We start from the raw sequence: 19,725 nt of genomic DNA on the forward strand, positions 1-19,725 counted from the left end.
AGGTACAGTCCAGTAAGGGTATATAGATGGGGAAAACATCAAGCTAGTCAGGTGCATTGCCAACCAGATGATATAGGAAAGTGTCATAACTGATGACTGCCCTTGTTGTTGTTGTTGTTGGCACTCCGTCGCTTACGACGTCAAGGGTTCCAGATGATCCGATCAACTGCTCGTGAAATTAACGTGCAAGTGGCTGAGCACTCCACAGACACGTGTACCCTTAACGTAGTTCTCGGGGATATTCAGCGTGACACAGTGTGACAAGGCTGACCCTTTGAATTACAGGCACAACAGAAACAGGGAGAAAGTTGTGGTGAAAGAGTACAACAGGGTTCGCCACCATCCCCTGCCGGAGCTTTAGGTGTTTTCGCTCAATAAACACTCACAACGCCCGGTCTGGGAATCGAAACCTTGAGTCCACTGCCCTAACCACTGGGCCATTGCGCCTCCACACCCTTGTAGTAGTTGTAGATTATATTGCTACATCAAAGGAGATGCTCTGAAAAGAAGCAGCTACAAAAAGTATTAAAGTGACAGGCCAAGCAATGGAAAGAGTATTAGTGCAATTTGAGAGAATCTGTGGAAGGGGTAAACCTAGGAAGATGTGAGACAAGGTGGTAGAATATGATCTTCAGTTGTGAGCTTCATGGAGACAATGACAAGTTACCAAGACTTCTGGCAATCTGCTGTGCTTGAGAAAATACATCAAGCTAAGTGAATTGTGGCCTTTGCCAGTGCTGGTGACATAGAAGGTGCCTGTGCACCCAGTATACTGTAAAGTGGCTGGCATTAAGAAAGGTACCAAGCTGAAATAGATGACTAGAGCCTGGTGCAGCTAACCAGTTCTAATCAAACTAACTCATGCCACAATGGAAAACCGGCATTAAATGTTGATGGTAATTAATAAATGAATAATTCAGGTGAGATGCAGTAAAGAGTTCCTGTTTTCTGATCTACAGAAAGTTTTTGACAGGCTATTATAGTCAGTAATTTGGTGATCTTTAAGAAAACTAGATGTAGATGAAGGGCTCATGAGAATGGTGCAAACCATATAGAAATCCAGTGAGCAAAGTGAGAGTTGGCAATAAGTTCAAAGAGGAATTCAATGTGTTTCTCTAGGCTTGCATCTCAGCTTTCCTCCCATTATAACTCTCCAAATAAGAATTGAGGAGTTTAAGACTAATGTCACTGTCCATAGCAACTCGTATACTGATGACATAGTGCTTATAGTAGAGTTGTAAAAGTTTCAGACATGGAAACAAAATTTAGAATTGTGATGTCTCCAAGACGTAGCAAACAGGGAAGAAGAAAGGACCCTGCTACCATCAGAGAATTGGCTGTGTACTGTATGTAGAAAAGGAATAATGTTGTACTTTATATATACTCCTAGTGCCCAAGTAGTGTAGTGGTACCATAAGATTTAGTATATCAAATGTACATAAGTAGTTAGCAGTCTGAGGACCAGTAAACATTTTTTTTTCCAATGTTCAGGAGGCTCTATAGAAAGTAGTTGATAGTTTCTGTCATCTAGGTGACCTAATCAACTATGGACGAAGGTGTTGTGAAATCATAATAGCCAGAATAAGTATAGGATGGAAAAGTTTCAGGGAGCTATCTGTTGCCAACAAGGGAATTCTCACTTTGAGTGAAAGGTAATTTGTGAGATGCTTGTGTAGGCTTTGTAGTAAGACGTGGACATTGAATACAAACACTGTGTAAAGACTGGAAAGAAATGAAGTATGAATTGCAATAATGTTAACGTCCATAAACAGGGCACAAATGAGCTGAGAGATAAACTGGGACAAGAAGAATCAGATGTGTACAACAGAGATGACTAACATTAGACTGAGGCCATGCTGGGGCATTGCTTTGAAGAATATTTAGTCAAATGACTCAACCCCAGTACATTTTTTTTAAAGCTTGGTACTTATTCTATTGATCGTTTTGCCAAACCACTAAGTTACAGGGATATAAACACACCAACACCGGTTATCAAGACACAGCTTCTTATCACACAATCATGCATATGTTTTTAAGTAGATTTTTAATACAGTGGCAATACCTCACCAATCCCAACTTCTTTTTCAAGGGATATTTTGTTACATCAAATAAAATTACTGTTAAAATGTAGAAATGGGATGAATGCAATAGCATTTCTATAGGGAGAATTATTTCTCACTATCTTAACATCTATATTTTTGGATAAGAGGGAATATAATAATGTGACATCTACATTTCTAGGAGGTCTTATGCATTAACCCTTTAGCATTCAGATTATTCTGTCAAATATAATGCTTATTTATTCAAATTGGTTTCAATTAATCATGTATTATTTCATAGCTTTGAGGTTTAGAAGCTGTGATTGTTTAGGTGTGAGAAGCAGGATCTTGCTAGTTTGAAGATAAAACTGGAAGAACATTTGAGCCAGACATGGGCCGTTTAAATGCTAAAGGAATGATATAAATGAAATATAATGTTTTTAATTGAAGATTCAAATATTTAGACTGAACTCATCAAAATCTTTACCCCAGATTTGAGGTGTTTCACCACAAAATATTCACATTGAAGTAACTTCAATATCAGTGTTTCGCAAATGTTGCCCACAAGGGGGATCTAGGAGTGCTGTAAGATTTTAATTAGGTCTTTAGAAAACCATCACTAAATGTTTGAGGTGATTTGACAAACATGCTATATGTAATTTTGTAATATACAAATATGATTAAGCTACATTTCTGATGAAATACAATGTCTCTTAATTTCTGGCTACCTAATCCACTCAAAAAGCTTTGATCAGCCCAGGGTATAGTAGCAGACACTTACTGGAGATGCCATGTAGTGAGATTGAACCTGAAACAATGTAGTGTATATAGGAAGTGAACACAGCTATGGATAGATACACCAAAAAATTTAACACATTATTAGCTCTATGAAAAAGCAATAGTTAGACTAATGTTAACATCTTAAGTTTGTAAACATTACAAAAAAAGTTTACTGGAAATAATCAGGCAGTGAAGGGGAAAAAAATGAGTCATTGATTAATATTGCTGCAAGTAGAATGTTACCTGTCATTAGACAGTTATGTTCGCACTTTTGCTAACATGGGTAACATCAGGAAATATGGCATACATTAATTATAATATAACTTTTATAAAATTTCTCTGTAATTAAGCAAATGACGAAATGAATACTAATTTTCAAAAGAAAAATATTACCTTAAAATAGAATTAAAAGAATTTCTCATTTGCAAAAGTGTGTATTTTTCAGTAAGTTATTATTGCCTGCCACCAAGCCTGCTATGTGCACTCATCCTGCACCCCTTATGTCAGCTGTCTCTGAATCTCTCTTTTACTCTCTGTCCCATTCTCTCTATACAGTGTATATTAGCTATTATCATATAGAGATTATTTCGGTAAGTATGGGAGACAACTATTAACATGTTTCAGTCTTATTTGACATCATCGAAACAAACTTCACTGAACTTAAAGTAACAATGATAAAATTACAAATGTTGTACATGAGCATATAATCATAGTTTTACAATGTTAAAAGATGATGAATTGACATAGTTGCTTATATAAAGTGTTTAGGTGTAATTCTGTTTTGAGTTCAAATCTTAACAGGGTTGACTTTTGTTGCCACACTCCAAGTCCAATAACTGTTTTGTTGCTATATTTCTGTTGAAATATTCTGTCATTGTTTCAAGGGATTTTGAAAATAATAAAGAGTTTAGTAAAATAACTTTGTCATTATTAAGCTGGTTTGGAATATAAATTAACATGGAACTCAAGTTATATCACTTTAAAACATGAAGTTTGTATCTTAGAACCAGGAGTGGTCTCCAGCAGGTTGATATCAAAAGGATTAAAACAAATGACAGTCTTTCTCGAGCCTACAGGTGCTTATTAAGCCAGAGCTTATTTTGGCTTCTGAAGTTTTTAAGTGACTGAGAGAGCAAGACAAATGGGATGCCAGTCCATTGCAAGGTTAACCCCACTCCCCTAGCTGTCATTAATTTTCCTCTGAGTGGACTAAAGAAACATGAAATGAAGAGCTTTACTCAAGGACACAATGTGCTGCCAGCCTTAGAATTCAACCCATGGCCTGATAATTGCAAACCCAATGTCCGAACCACAAAGCAACATATCTTCACACATCAAAACAAGAAGTAGTCTTGAAGGTCACTTTGATTTTTTTTTTTTAGAAAAGCTATTCCTTATACCTATTTAAAAATGACTCCACTCCACTTCTTGGGAGGGTCATGACGATAGTATCCTATTAGAAGCAACAGCTGTTACTACACTTTCTGGGTGGATTCCCAAGCATAACCAACTGAAACTGGATATTATCTAACCATCATGTTATTGATCTGCCTTTAGGTCTCTTTTCATTTGGCCTGGTTTGAAGAATCCATCTTGTAATTCTTTCTTGTGACATTCTAATCACATGTTCATGGTAGCAGAATTGTGGTGAAGTAGAAGCTCAGCCTAGAGACACTCTCTGGTCTCTGAGCTATGCACCCTGTCGATCATATTTCTTCAGTTGCAATTGGAAAAATAAGTCAATAAAAGTAAAACAGTAAATCAAAACATGATGTAAAAATACTGTATTCAAGCTATATATATATATATATAATTATATTTTGTAAAATCAATAAAAATTATTTCTTCATTTTTAATTCTTTATATTCGTTGTTCTTATTTTTCAAAAAATTTTTGATAGAAGATCTGGAACATTGGTAATCTTGAAGTTTAGTAAGTGTTGACCCAATGCTTTGCCCTATAATTAAAAAGAAAACAAACTTTACAGAATCCTTTTCAAATCAAGCACATAGAAACTAGGTTAATTAATTATGCAATTAATTATATCACAAGCAAATATATAATGACTTTTATTTATTTTCTTTCATGAATCTCAAAGTTAATTCATCAGTGGTAAGTTCCTTTTCACCCCACACAAAATGCTAGTCTTACCTTGCTTCAAACCCTCAACTCTTGATTGAGTTATAGGGCTATCATTATGACCTGGACACAAATATTTGGCAGAGTCCATATTTCACTAGATCTAGCCATGGCCTATTTGCATTTGTGTGTGTGTGTGTGTGAAAGAGAGAGGGAGAGAAGCATGGAAGGAAGGAAGAGGATGAGGAAGCCATAACCAAAGAAAAATAGAACTTTGCATAATAACCTACACATGATATATATATATATATATGTATATATATATATATATATGTATATATATGTACGGTGTTGCCATCCGGTTTCACCAGTCCTCAGTCAAATCGTCCAACCCATGCCAGCATGGAAAGCGGACGTTAAACGATGATGATGATGATGATATATATATATATATATATATATATATATATATATATATATATATATATATATATATATATATATCATCATCATCATCGTTTAATGTCCATCTTCCTTTCCTGGCATGGGTGGGGCAGTTTGACAAAGATCTAACAAGTCCAGGTCTACATCATACTCTAGTGTCTGCCTTGGCATTGTTTCTATAACAAGATTCCCTTCAAAAGGCTAACCACCTGACTGGTGCCTTTCTTGTACCATTGCCACTATTGAGGTCACCATGCAGCTCACAATCCAGGGAAAAAGGATGATGTTTCTATATGTTAGATGGGGGTTAAGGTATGAAACAAGATGTTGGAGTAGAGAAGATTCTTGCTGTAGAGGAGCTACATGGCCACTCACATTTAAGAAAGAGAAAGTGAGACTGAATAAGGGGTATTTCTGAGGAGAAATATGTGTGTGTATGTGTATATATATATATATATATATATATATAAATACATATGTATGTATGTGAGTGTCTCCTTGTCTTGACATCGCCTGATTGTCGTAAATGAATGTTATTCATTTCTAATAGTATGCAAAAACATACTGGGCTATGAGGAAATATTACCTTGCTTGGAAACAGCTAAGAGTTAACTACAAGAAAGGCATCAGGCTATGGGAAATCTACCTCAATAAACTCTGTCTGATCTATGTAGGTATAGAAAAGTTAACATGATGATGATGATGAAAACAAACAATAAACCACATGATACATAATACTTGGAAAAAGACTAGATGTTCATAGTTGGGATGCTTGTAATCACAGAATGTAGGCTTTATTGAACAGGGTTGACCTGGACATAAATAACAAAACAGCAAAAAAATGCAAAGATCATCAACGGAATAACTTTCATTATAAGTTTGCTGGATCAGGATAGATCTGGTGCTAAATAGTATTTAGTTGTTTAAGAAAAACTAATAATTTTTACAGCAATATAATACAATTTTCGAATTTTTGGAAACAATAAAATTATCTCATCATAACAACATGAAAAATAGTTAGATATGAAAGAGTTAATAAAGTAAAGAAAAAAAGAAACGTACCTGAGGATCACTTCGAAGTGATGCAATGCCACCACCTCCAAGACAGTTATGAAGAACAAAATTCATTGCATTTATCCCAGGCACATCATACCTAAAAAAATATAGTTATCATATATATATATATATACACACACACACACATATTGTTATGCTTGGGAACGGTCATTTTTTGCCATTTAAACACACACACTGATTATTTGATCTTCACTTTACTTTTTATTCCTAGAAAAAATATGGATGAAACTAAAGTGAAAATCAAATAAATAGTGTATGTGTTTAATTGGCAAAAGATGACCCTCCCCAAATATAACAATCTGTTTCAACACATGGTTTCATATCAAGAAACTTGCAAAACAAATACATAAACTCACTGTCGCTATCATATCACTGACTCCTTTACCTGCACTTCAAGCAACGTCATTTACTACATCTCCTGCTCTTTCTTTCTTTCTCTGTACATTGGTCAAACGGGACGCCACTTGGCTGACCTGTTTGTGGAGCACCTCCAAGACATTAGACTCAGCAAGGACACCTTGGCCTTGTGCCATTTCCACTCTACCGCTCATTCATTACAACAGCTGTCTGTGTTTGGATTGTCTTTGCACAGGGGCCATCCAAACTCTTGCCTTCACTGTGAACAGGAATTTACTCACTTTGCTCCTTTGCCCCACATGGGCTCAACTCTCCTCCTCTCCTCTCTTCATCCGACACCTACTTCCTCTCTTCACTCCTACCCACCTTCTCCCTTCATTGATATTCCCCTCCATCCACATCCCACCCCTACCCCACCCACACCCTCACTCCCTACACTACACCACATCACACCACTCTGCCCACACTAGCACTGACCACTTCCTAGCACCCATAATATCCACACATCCACACTTTACAGACACACACATGTACACATCCACATGTCAAAGGCATCAGCGCCTATCTAAACGCACACACATACACACACGCATGCGCACATTCGTTTTTGGATCACCAGTACTTTATTATCTCCCCTTTTTCCTAGCCCTCCTGTCCAACTACCTATCTCCAACCAGTCGCCATGATTGACCACTAAATCTACAATTTTTTTTATTATCCCTCTGCTTATTTTCTCTTATTCCTTTCTGTTGAAGAGCGTAGGCTTGAAACATTCCCAAGCATCAAACTAATACACCTGCTTGTTGTTTATACACCTGTCTTCATCTTTTGCTTTTCTGTAAATTTCAATTATATATATATATATATGATGATGATGATGATATATATATATACTAGCAGCTAAGCTCGGTTTCACCTGATCTGTTTGGATGATGTGGCTGTGATCGTTTTTGGTTAGGCATAATCTATAACAGCGTTTCTCAACCTTATCATTTCAGGTCCCCTGTTTCGATTGGAGCCTCCAGCTGTATGAAAATTTCCTGACTCCACCCCACCCCCTTGTCAGAAAATAGTTTCAGGAGTTGTGAAGAAAGGAGTTGTGAAGAAGGAATTTGTACGTAGTCTATTTCTGAGAGCTATTCTATTGGACCTCTGTCTAATCATTAAAACATTGATTTAATTATGAACATAGAAAGAAATTATACATTAATCCCTATTTTTGTATGCAATTGTATCCGTAAAAAATTTTATTTTCAGAGAGCAGAAATTGAAAGATATATGAAATGGACGTGTGTGTGTGTGTGTGTGCGTGCTTGTGCGTGTGTATATGTTTATGATAGTTGATTTATGGAAAAGATTATGTTAAATTTTTCAAATGCAAAAATGTGAATGAAAATTAAGTTCAGACCTCTACATGGTAGCTAGACCTGGTAGCCAAATCTCCCTCAAAACACCCTACTGTCTTAATCCAACAATTCTGCCTATTATGTAGTTTGAATGAGAAACTGTAACTAATGATTAAGATTATTAAGCCCACAAAGAGGTGAAAGAAGAGAGACAGCATAGCAAACGTTTTGGCTGACTATCATCCTGTACTCCCCTTGTTGCTAGCGAAATGGTATATGCTGGCTGTGTGAGCAACTGGTTGTTTTAATAGCGGAACAAACGGGAATTCCATTAGAAAAAGTTTTAAGTGATTTTCTCAGTATGTATAGGGGCTAGGAAAAAAATACAAACCACATTCCAATCTATGCACCCGTCTCTACATGTGTGCCATTTTTTATGCAAATCCACCCAGCCGTTTGGCTTTGAACCTCAAGACAAGAAAGAATACAATGATCGCCCCCATGTCCAATTTATATTATAAATATGAGGAAATGAGAAGAGACCAGGATACCTCGCAATGCAAGGTTTTCATCAAAATCCACCCATTGCAGTGAAACTGATTTCTGGAAGCACTGTATGGGTATATATTGTGTGTATGTGTGTCTGTGTATGTATCGTCGTCATCATCATTTAACATCCGCTCTCCATGCTGGCATGGGCTGGATGATTTGACATGGAGCTGGCTAACAGGGAGCTGTCCAGATTCCAACTGTGTGTCTCCAATTGGCATATTTTCTATGGCTGGATGTCCTTCCTAATGTTAACCACTTAACAGAGTGTACTGGGTGCTCTGTGTGTGTGTGAACACCTCAATCAAGTAATACCCTCCTTGCATCGCTCCCACCCCACCCATCTCCCCCATTGCAGCTCAATCTCCATTCCCAATACTGTTTTTCTCCCTTGCTGTCCAGAACTATCTCACATGTTAGCTATTGTTCTCTACACCCACATGTTACAGTGTCCATCTTGTTTCCTCATACTATACCCGCCTAGCTTTCTACTCTGCTTCTGCAGCCTACCTAAACATGCCATATCTCTTCCCCCCTTGTCAGTGATATCAACATTACTACCCCACTGCTAGCATCCTTCTAGTGTCCCCAACTGGTGCACCCTCCACCTTCAAACTACTTTCCTCTCTCCCTTTTCCCTTATCTCTTGCTCCCATACAGTCTTGCAAACCTTCACCAACTACAACTACTCCTACCTGAGGTGCCACTTGGACATTTCATTGTCCCTATCTCTTTGGAAATACTACCAGATCATTCTCACTCTTTCTCCTAAACATGAACAGACATGTAGCTCCTCTACAACTGTGCTTCCCCAATCTCTTCCCTTATATCTTAATCTCTAGTACCCCGCTCTTTGCATTTGTAGACTAGCAAGCTATGTGAAAACCTTAATAGTGCCAGTAGCATGAAAAAAGCATCCAATACACACTGTAGAGTGGTTGGCATTAGGATGGGCATCCAGCCATACAAACCATGCCAAAGCAGACAATAAAACATGATGCAGTCCTTGGGCTCAAACTGTCCAACTCATTCTAGCATGGAACATGAATGTTAAATGATGATGATGATGATAGATACATACATATATGCATGTATGTATGTATCTATGTATGCATACTTTTTTATTTGTGGGTTAACAAGGCAACCAATGGTTTCATCATCATTATCATCATCATTTAACGTCCGCTTTCCATGCTAGCATGGGTTGGACGATTTGACTGAGGACTGGTCAACCAGATGGCTACACCAGGCTCCAATCTGATTTGGCAGAGTTTCTACAGCTGGATGCCCTTCATAACGCCAACCACTCCGAGAGTGTAGTGGGTGCTTTTACATGCCACCGGCACGAAGGCCAGTCAGGTGGTACTGGCAACGGCCACGCTCGAAATGGTGTATTTTATGTGCCACCTGCACAGGAGCCAGTCCAGCGGCACTGATAACGACCTCGCTCGACCTTGCTCAAATGATTTTCTAACGTGCCACCGGCACAAGTGCCAGTAAGGTGACGCTGGTAAGGATCACATTCAAATGGTGCTATATACAGGCCACTAGCACAGAAGCCAGACAGCTGCTCTGGCAATGATCACGCTCGGACAGTGCTGTTAGTGCTCCACTGGCACAGGTGCCAGTCATCAAATAAATACACACACACACGGTGTTTTGGGATAAAGTTGATGACATAAAAGGTGACATAAAAATGTCACCTTTTTTTTCAAGAACAGCTTGATGTATTGGAGAATAATGTTGATGGCACTAGAGAGCACAAAAATTAGAATTGTAGCTGAGAAAATGTCAGCTGATATGGAAGACTGGAAGCCATCTGAATATTGGAAAAGATTCATGCTGGATGTGGAGGTGCCTGAAGGCTGTGGTGGGAGGTGAGGGCAGCTAATTTGAATAAACTGTCATCTCCCATCCATAATCTAATTGATATTTTTCATTTTTGGATGGGATATTGTGTTTTCTTTTCCTTTTAAGCAAACTATCAAATTTAGCCAAATACCCTGTATGTATATGATCAACACACACACATATATATTGTCATTATTATTTTATGCTTGCTTTTACATGCTGTGTTGAACATGTTTCAATGCAAGTTGGTTCTTACTTGGAGTTACTGCTCTCTTAGTTGGGCCAAGGAATATACCTTGCTCTTTCTAGCATGGTTTCTACTACTGGATACCATACCCAATGCCAAATATATTTTTTTAAAATTTTTCTTGAGTTCTATGCCTTATATGACCAGATATCTGGTTTCCAAGCTATGTAAAATGACTGAGAACAGGACAGCACATTGGAGGCTTCAAGGCCAGCAATGTTCAGGGGAGGGTTAAAGTCAATTACATCAACCCCAGTATTTGACAGGTACTTTATTTTATTGATCCTGAAAGGATAAAAGTTAAACTCAGTAGGATTTGAACACAGAATGTAAAGAGCTAGAAGAAATTCTTATTTCTTTATTGCCCACAACGGGTTAAACATAGAGGGGACAAACAAGGACAGACAAAGGGATTAAGTTGATTACATCAATCCCCAGTGCGTAACTGGTATTTAATTTATCGACTCCGAAAGGATGAAAGGCAAAGTCGACCTCGGTGGAATTTGAAATCAGAATGTAAAGACAGACGAGATACCGCTAAGCATTTCGTCCGGCGTGCTAACGTTTCTGCCAGCTCGCCGCCTTTATAAGCTAGACGAAATTCTGCTAAGCATTTTGTCTGCTGTGGTAACAATTCTACCAACTCACTGGCTTACAATGTGAAATATACATATTTGAAATCTACAAATGCATTTCTGTGAAACAAAAAGGCTGGATTATTAGTTATGATATCTATAACTATCGATACATACCTTGTTACTCTTTTCCCATCATCATCATCTTCAAACAAAGAACTGAAATATTTTTCTACAGCAGATTCAGTAAGTGCAGCTCTTAGGTACGGCAGATATGAAGGATGGCGGGCAATAACTCCTAAACAGGAAAAAAAAGAAAGATTTATATTTTATATCTGAGATTAGAGAAGTAGAATTGAAAATAACCAGATAACAACCTGGTAGTAGTGATGATGATGATGACAATTATGAAAATGATGTCAACGGTGGTGGTAGTGGTCGTCATCATCACCATTTTGATGGTAACAGCAACAGCTGCAGTAGTAGTGATAGTTTTGGTAGTTGAGGTGGTCATGGTATTGATGGTGACAGTGGTTGTGGTGATGGTCAGGTGTACAAACACTGAGGTCTTTCACAGGAAGTGACTCCAAACTATGACAGATAATAATAAACAAAACTCCTCTTATTACTTCAGCCTGTCAAGATAAACCAATCCCGTTCTGGCAGTGTCCAACCTGAAACAGGGCATTCAATAGACAGCTTCTATTCTCAACAAACTATTCAGTTTGTTGTCTTTCTACATGGATATATTCCAACATATATAACCAAACTACAACATCTATCCTTTCTAAAAAAGGATAGATGGCCAGCAACCAATCTGTCACCTTCACACCCACCCAACATCTCAAAATGAAGGAAACAGTCACCAGTCACTTCCTCCATCACTGTGAATCTCTCGCTCCAGTTACTCAAGTATGGTTTTCACACAGCCAAATCTATCAAAGTCTTGCTTTCCCATGTCACGTACCAGTAGTCTCACGTACCAGTAGTCTCACGTACCAGTAGTCTCACGTACCAGTAGTCTCACGTACCAGTAGTCTCACGTACCAGTAGTCTCACGTACCAGTAGTCTCACACCCTTGAGAACTTTTGGGAAAAGTAAGTTGTAGCAAATGACACCAACCAAACCATCAGTCTTGTTTGACATGACAAAGTTAAGTTACTTACAAATGGACTTCAACCAACTATAATTTCTTACAATGTGCACTGACTGGATTCTCATAGGCACACAGGTCATCAATTTTGGTCAACCTCAAGCTTTGGTTATATCTATGTCATTCATTTCTCATTATTGTTAATTTAACATCCACTTTTTCATACTTGTGTGGGTTGGACAGAATTTGTTGAGGTAGTATATTTTTATGGGTGGATGCCCTTTCCGTTGGTGACCCTCACTTGTTTCCCAGCGAAATAATATTTCTCCCATGGCCAGACATTTTAGAAGCAATGCATTTTAGTACAGTCACAAATACAGTCACAATAGGATTAACAAAATAATGAAGTACACCCATAAGTTAACAGAGTGTGAGTCAGGAAAGTAGAAGAGGAGGGTTGGCAAGGAAGGTCAGTCATCCTTAAAAATGGCTGTGAAGAGGCAACAAATTTCTTCAGGCCTTCCAAGCTTATTAGGCAAAAAGAGTTCTGGATATGAACACTAGAAAAGTCTTCGCTCCCAGGCAGTAAGAACCTTTGTTACACTACTGAACTGTATGACACAAACTTATATTTCAGGAGATGAGAAATGGATCATGCCTGTAAATCATCAAGTGTTTGTTTGCTCCACAGAACACTGAAGATTTGAGAAGAAATAGTGAAGTTAGATCTCAAAAACTGGTCACAGACAAGAGAATGCAGAAATAAAATGAGAAAAAAAGTCACAATTTTTACCAGACAAAATTAGTCACAGGAAAATTGCAATAATTTAATTGTATATATATATATATATATATATATATATGTGTGTGTGTGTGTGTGAGTGTGTGTATGTGTGTATATATATATATATATATATATATGGCTGTGTGGTAAGAAGTTTGCTTCCCACCTACATCGTTCCAGGTTCAGTCCGATTGCATAACACCTTGGGCAAATGTCTTCTACTATAGCCTGGTCAGACCAAAGCCTTGTGAGTGGATCTGGTAGACAGAAACTGAGAGTAGCCTGTTGTATATATGTATATACATATCTATGAGTGCGTGTCTGTGTTTGTCCACCACCAGTGCAGGTGTGTGTACAACCCAGTCACTTAGGGGTTCAGCAAAATATCTTGATAGAAAAGTACCAGGCTTTAAAAATAAGTACTGGGGTCAATACATTTGATTAAAAATTCTTAAAGGTAGTGCCCCAGCATGTCCACAGTCTAATAAGTAAATACGAAATATATATATATATATATATATATATAAACAAAACAAGAACATTAAAATCAGTCAAAGTCTGTGATTTTCTTCTGCAAACACACCAGCAATGCTAGTATGGAAAGCAGCAAAGATGATGACGAAGACAATGATAATGATGATGATGATGACGAAGATTAGGAAAATGATAATGATTTATAAATGATTTTTAAAAAGGTTTTAAAAAATTTACCGAGGAAATATTCAACATTTTTCGTATATAGGTCATGGTGACACAAATATTAAAAAAATTAATATTTGGCTACCCACTTTATTTCATCTCCTCGTTGTTATCATCACCACCACTACACAGCCATCATTATCATAGCAATTATCAACATAGCCATCATCGTCATCAAACTTACAGTCTGACTTTCTTTTTATTATAATCATTTTTGTACACAGGCTCAAGATATCCTCTCACAAAGTTGTGCTAATCCTATTTCCCTCAACAGGATATTGAAACAATCAAAACACAAATCAAGAAAATGCTATCACATTCATTTCCACTAAACATAAACAATATACAACTAGGTCCTTGAAGATCACTGGAAATGATAAACCTTTACAGTCACAGAAAATCTCTCCTGATAAATACATATCCTTAACATACAACCATTTCACCATAATGAAAGACATTCATCTTTTGTTCAATGTTAAAATATCAGTCTTCAGGATTAGAACATTTCAGAACTTTTGACATATTTGATTTTTCCATAAGTTTTTCTAAACTTCTCCTTCAATAATTGATTTTTTAAAAATTTCTTCTAGGTATAACTGGGTGTTTTGTGTGTATGAGTGTACATTTTTCTTTTGTTACTGTAAGATAGTAAACTAGTAAGACATCATCACTTCACAACTAAATATTCAGCTTGTTCCAAATGTTTGTGATGACTATATTTTCTCATCGGAGTTTTAATCTGTCCACAAGGAAGAGTTTGGTCAAGTGAGGTCATTCTATATATTACATGTAGTAACTACATGGATTACCTCAAGCCATTGAAGAAACCAATAAGTAGTAGTGATAGTTCAACTGGCTAGAAATAGTGACTAAACTGCCTACCCTATGGTTTAAAAAAAAAAGACACATTGGATAATGCAATCCAAGATACACTATTTGCAAAAAAAAAAAAAAAACACGACAGTCATTTTGTTGAATAATGTTGATGTGGAGCTGAACAACAACAGCAACAATATAGAGAAGCTCTAAATTTCCTCATTAACAGTTTAATATGTTTTAATGGTTGCTTGATTGTTTTAATTGAGATTAGATGTATTTGTTTTGCATTGGTTTATTTTGTCATCTGAACGCTGAGAGAACAGTTAAGTATTAAAAACAGTAGCTAACTTGCAAGAAAGATAACTGCTCTAGTTTGGATTATGGTGTGAACTAATGACAAGTGCTGAGTGAAACACACACATACATACACATAAAGAAAAAACAAAGTTGTTTATCTACGGGCCAAGTCTGGTGAAGCAGAACTATGATCAAAGGAATTCTTCCAGCTGTGACTGTCTTTTTGAAATATCTAGAACTACATTATCTTATCTAATATAAAATTGTAACAATAATTTTTACCTCCTGCCACTGTAGTAAGCCTGTCAGATGTTGCAGATAGAAAGCAGTAGAGTGTTATTTATTTCTATTCTCTTTTTTCTTATTGCATTGCAGTGTCATCAACTTTGTTGTATTTTTATTGTATGGTAATTGTTCTTAATTTCTAAATGAATTCTCTTTAAATTATAAGCATTTAGTTATTTCATCAATTTCCAAAAAGAAATAAAAATCATTTCCTTATTCAAGATATTAAGATGCAATTTGAGAGGATTTGGCTGTTATTTCTTAGCAGATTCAGTGACACAAACAGTTTTAAAAAATTAAACCCAAATATACAAGTATATATTTACCAATATTAGCTGAGTTTCCTTTATCCCCGCTGCGTGTATAGGCCAAATCTTTTAAGTAGAATTCACAATTACCAGTTGGCAAGTTAGACTCTTCACTGTTTGCAGAGCTTTCAGAGACATTTTCTTTCAAAGTTGGTGAATATTCAGAAGGTTGGTAGCTTTCTTTCAGTTCACCATTCATATAAATTTGTACCTAATAATAACAACAATAATAATAATAAAAATAATAATAATTTATTTCTTTATTACCCACAGGGGAGCTAAACATAGAGGGGACAAACAAGGACAGACAAAGGGATTAAGTCAATTACATCGACCTCGAAAGAATGAAAAGCAAAGTCAACCTCTGCGGAATTTGAACTCAGAACATAATGGCAGATTAAAATACCACAAAGCATTTTGCCCAGGGTGCTAACGATTCTGCCAGTTCACTGCTATAATAATAATAATAATAAAAATAATAATAATGGGCAGCAATTTTGGGGTAGGAGGATAAGTCGATTTCATCAACCCTAGTGTTTCACTGGTACTTAATTTATTGACCTCAAAAGGATGAAAGACAAAGTCGACCTCTAAGTTATATGTCCTCAACTCTTCCTCTCTTTCATCAGAAACTTCCATTAGTAAATCTCTAAATTTTTGTCTGTTCCCTGGGTCTTTGAGCTTCCATAGTCTTCTTTTCCAGATTGTTTTACTTCTCCGAGTCTTTTGAGCTCTAATTCTGATGCAATACCATGCCCTGCTGCTACAGGCAGTGGCTCTCAATGCCCTGATACAGTACCAGGCTGTGGCTCTCATGGATCTCGATCTTAACTAATTGGAAGTGTTATCATGGTACCCTTCAATCATTGGGCAATAAACTGTGCTTGCAAAGACCTGTTGAGTCAAGTGAAGTCATTGTCATGGCCAATTCCAGTACTGCCTGACTGGTACTTGTGCCGGTGGCACATAAAAATCACCATTCAAGCATGGTTGATGCCAGTGCTGCCTGACTGGTCCCATGCCAGAGGCACGTAAAAAGCACCATTTAAGCGTGGTCGATGCCTGTGCTGCTGACTGGCTCCCATGCTGGAGGCACATAAAAAGCATCATTCAAGCGTAGTGGATGCCTGTGCTGCTGACTGACTCCCATGCTGGAGGCATGTAAAAAGCACCATTCAAGCGTGGTCGATGCCTGTGCTGCTGACTGGCTCCCATGCTGGAGGCACATAAAAAGCACCATTCAAGCGTAGTGGATGCCTGTGCTGCTGACTGGCTCCCATGCTGGAGGCACGTAAAAAGCACCATTCAAGTGTGGTCGATGCCAGTACTGCCTAACTGGCCCTCGTGTTGGTGGCGCATAAAAAACACCCACTACACTCTCGGAGTGGTTGACATTTGGAAGGGTAAACTTTACCAGATCAGATTGGAGTCTGGTACAACCTTCTGACTTGCCAGTTCTCAGTCAAACCGTCCAACCCATGCCAGCATGGAAAGCGGATGTTAAACAACAATGATGATGATGTTTTGCCTTAGTGTAAAAGATGAGTGATAGCAAATATTCTGCTCAATACCACAGATTTTCTAGTCAGTTGTTTGACCTTAACCAGTTGAACATGTTCCTTAGTAGCTGACAATATGTGCATCTCTGATCACGAGCAGAATTACAGGGGTAGCATCATAGCCATGTGTCGAGAGGAATTCTTTGGGGGATTGAAATAATTCACCTCTGGTAACATGGGTGCTTTGTTCATCATCCTTAAACAATCCTTATTCAAGGACCTTTTGAGCAGGATGGGCTACTCGACCTGGAGAAAATTCTAACTGGGACCCACCTACAAGGTCATGCGCTATTTATCTTGATATAAGATCACCATATCATGCACATATGGTCGTGATGCATGCATCTGGTATACTCTTATCAGACGGGTAGTCATGATGGATATACTGGGCTTCGTATGTTTTACTCCAGTGTCACTTTGGTGGCATGCACTGCTCTCTCATTCAATAATAATGATTTCAAAGGTCAGCAATTTTAGGGGAAGAGAATGAGCTGATTACATTGGCCCCCAGTCCTTGACTAATACTTTATATCATTGACTTTGGAAAGAATGAAAGACAAAGCTGACATCAGTGGGATTGAACTCAAATCATAAAGAGCTAGAAGAACTGCCACTAAGCATTCTGTCTGACACACTAATAATTAATGTGAGTGCACCATCTTCTCATTTATCATAATGATGATGATGATGATGATGATGATGACGACAACGACGACGCTGATGAGAAGAATAATGACAATGATAATGATGCTGATGATAATAACAATAACAATAATGATGGTAATGTTATTGACAATGACGGTGGTAATGTTATTGACAATGACAGTGGTGTTGGTGGCTTTGGTGGTGATGGTGATGGCAATGATGATGGATGGTAATAACTAAAATACCAGGATATAAACATTATGCAGGAAATATATTATTAAATACAATAGTTACCAACAAAAGCTAAAGAAAACCCTGCACATATTCAAGATATGCAGTGCTACCTTGCTTGTGAAGTGAAATACCACATCAACAGCAACAAGGGTACTGAAACAATTGCTTTTTGGCATTTTTGTTACAAATAAAGTGTATCAACTGCTGCTACCACCACTGTCATCATCGTCATCATTGTCGTTGTTGTTTTAATGTTTTGTTTTCATGCTAGTATGGAGTACTAGCACAAATGCATCTTACCCATGCAGTGTATCATAACATTTAATCCCAAATTTGAGCTACACACTTTAGCTTGTCATCTTTAATCTTTTTCTTTTTCTTTAAACTCTTTCCACTGCCATCAAATAGAATATTTTTTATCCAGCATTCATTACCCAGCCACATCACATGAGTTATATAGTAGCTAGAAGCTTTGTGAGTGGATTTGATAGATGGAAACTGAAAGCAGCTCATCATATATATGTATAGACATATCTATATATGTGTATCTTTGTGTCTGTGTTTGTCCCACTACCACTACCACCACTGCTTGACAACTGGTGTTGGTGTGTTTATGTCCTTGTAACTTAGCAGTTTGGCAAATGAGACCAATAGAATAAATACCAGACTTTAAGAAAATAAGTACTAGGCTTGATTCATTTGACTAAAAGTTCTTCAAAGAAGTGCCCCAGTCTAGCCACAGTATAATAACTGAAACAAGTAAAAGTTCCCAGCGATGTCCAATGAATTTCTCATTTCCCCTTCCACCAAATACATGACTGATTCGTATATATTAATGTAGAGTAAAACCACACAACTATTTTTTATAATAATAATAATAAAAATAATAATAATAATAATAATGATAATTAATTCGTTTTATTGGCCTCAAGGGCTAATATCAATTAAAAACATGTAAGGACAAAGACAGGACGAAGGTTACAAAAGGTTTTGTCCGAAAAGGTAGGAAAGTTCGTCTAAACAGAGGAAGAAAACGGAGAAAGATATAACAAATAAATAGATAAATAAATAAATAAATAAATAAATAGAACTCCCAAAGGGGGAGGTGCTTCGAAAAAGGAAAGGTTACACGTAGAAAAACCCATAAAACCACAGGAGCCTGGTCAGAAAAAATAAGAAAGAATAATAATAATAATAAAATAATGAATTAATAGTATGCAGTGCTCAGCTGCACTGCAACTTGTTGGAAAAGGGTACAAAAAAAGAAGACAGATGGCAGCAGTAAATCAAATAAAGAAAAACAATGATAGCTTGAAGTAAATGCACAGTACACAGGATGAAAAACACAAAAAAGAGTCAGAAAAGTGAACAGTAAAAGAGTCATAAAGAACAAAGGGTGCACAGGCATGTCAGGAGTAGTGTTGGAAATTTTCTGGAAGCATGGAATTTTTTAAGGATGCAGAGATTTATTCAAAGCAGGAAAAGCAACACCTATGATATTTTTACCTTTTTTCTTTTTCTTTTTTCTTTTGTAGGTCATTTGAGATTGGCTAAACAAATCTCTTAATACTCTTGTATCAAAGTCCTAGTCTGAATACTTGCAGCAGAGTGAACTCAGCATGAGAGAGCCCTGAGTTGGGTTTGTGGCATTAAGTCA

General features: G+C 37.2%; 1 protein-coding gene across 2 annotated transcripts in view; it reads right to left on the reverse strand.

The window, feature by feature from the left end:
• Positions 1 to 4,668: 4,668 nt before the first annotated feature.
• Positions 4,669 to 19,725, reverse strand: part of LOC106882171 (uncharacterized) — a 140,101-nt gene continuing 125,044 nt past the window's right edge. For both annotated transcript variants that reach the window (XM_014932757.2, XM_014932756.2), the window contains exons 16-19: positions 15,649 to 15,841; positions 11,522 to 11,642; positions 6,405 to 6,495; positions 4,669 to 4,776 (exon numbers count right to left, since the gene is read on the reverse strand). In XM_014932757.2, coding sequence (XP_014788243.1) covers positions 4,702 to 4,776; positions 6,405 to 6,495; positions 11,522 to 11,642; positions 15,649 to 15,841 — 480 coding nt within the window. In that variant the 3' untranslated portion in view covers positions 4,669 to 4,701. The remainder of the gene's footprint in view (positions 4,777 to 6,404; positions 6,496 to 11,521; positions 11,643 to 15,648; positions 15,842 to 19,725) is intronic.

This window comes from Octopus bimaculoides, chromosome 16, assembly GCF_001194135.2.
Source record: "Octopus bimaculoides isolate UCB-OBI-ISO-001 chromosome 16, ASM119413v2, whole genome shotgun sequence".
Lineage (NCBI taxonomy): Eukaryota > Metazoa > Mollusca > Cephalopoda > Octopoda > Octopodidae > Octopus > Octopus bimaculoides.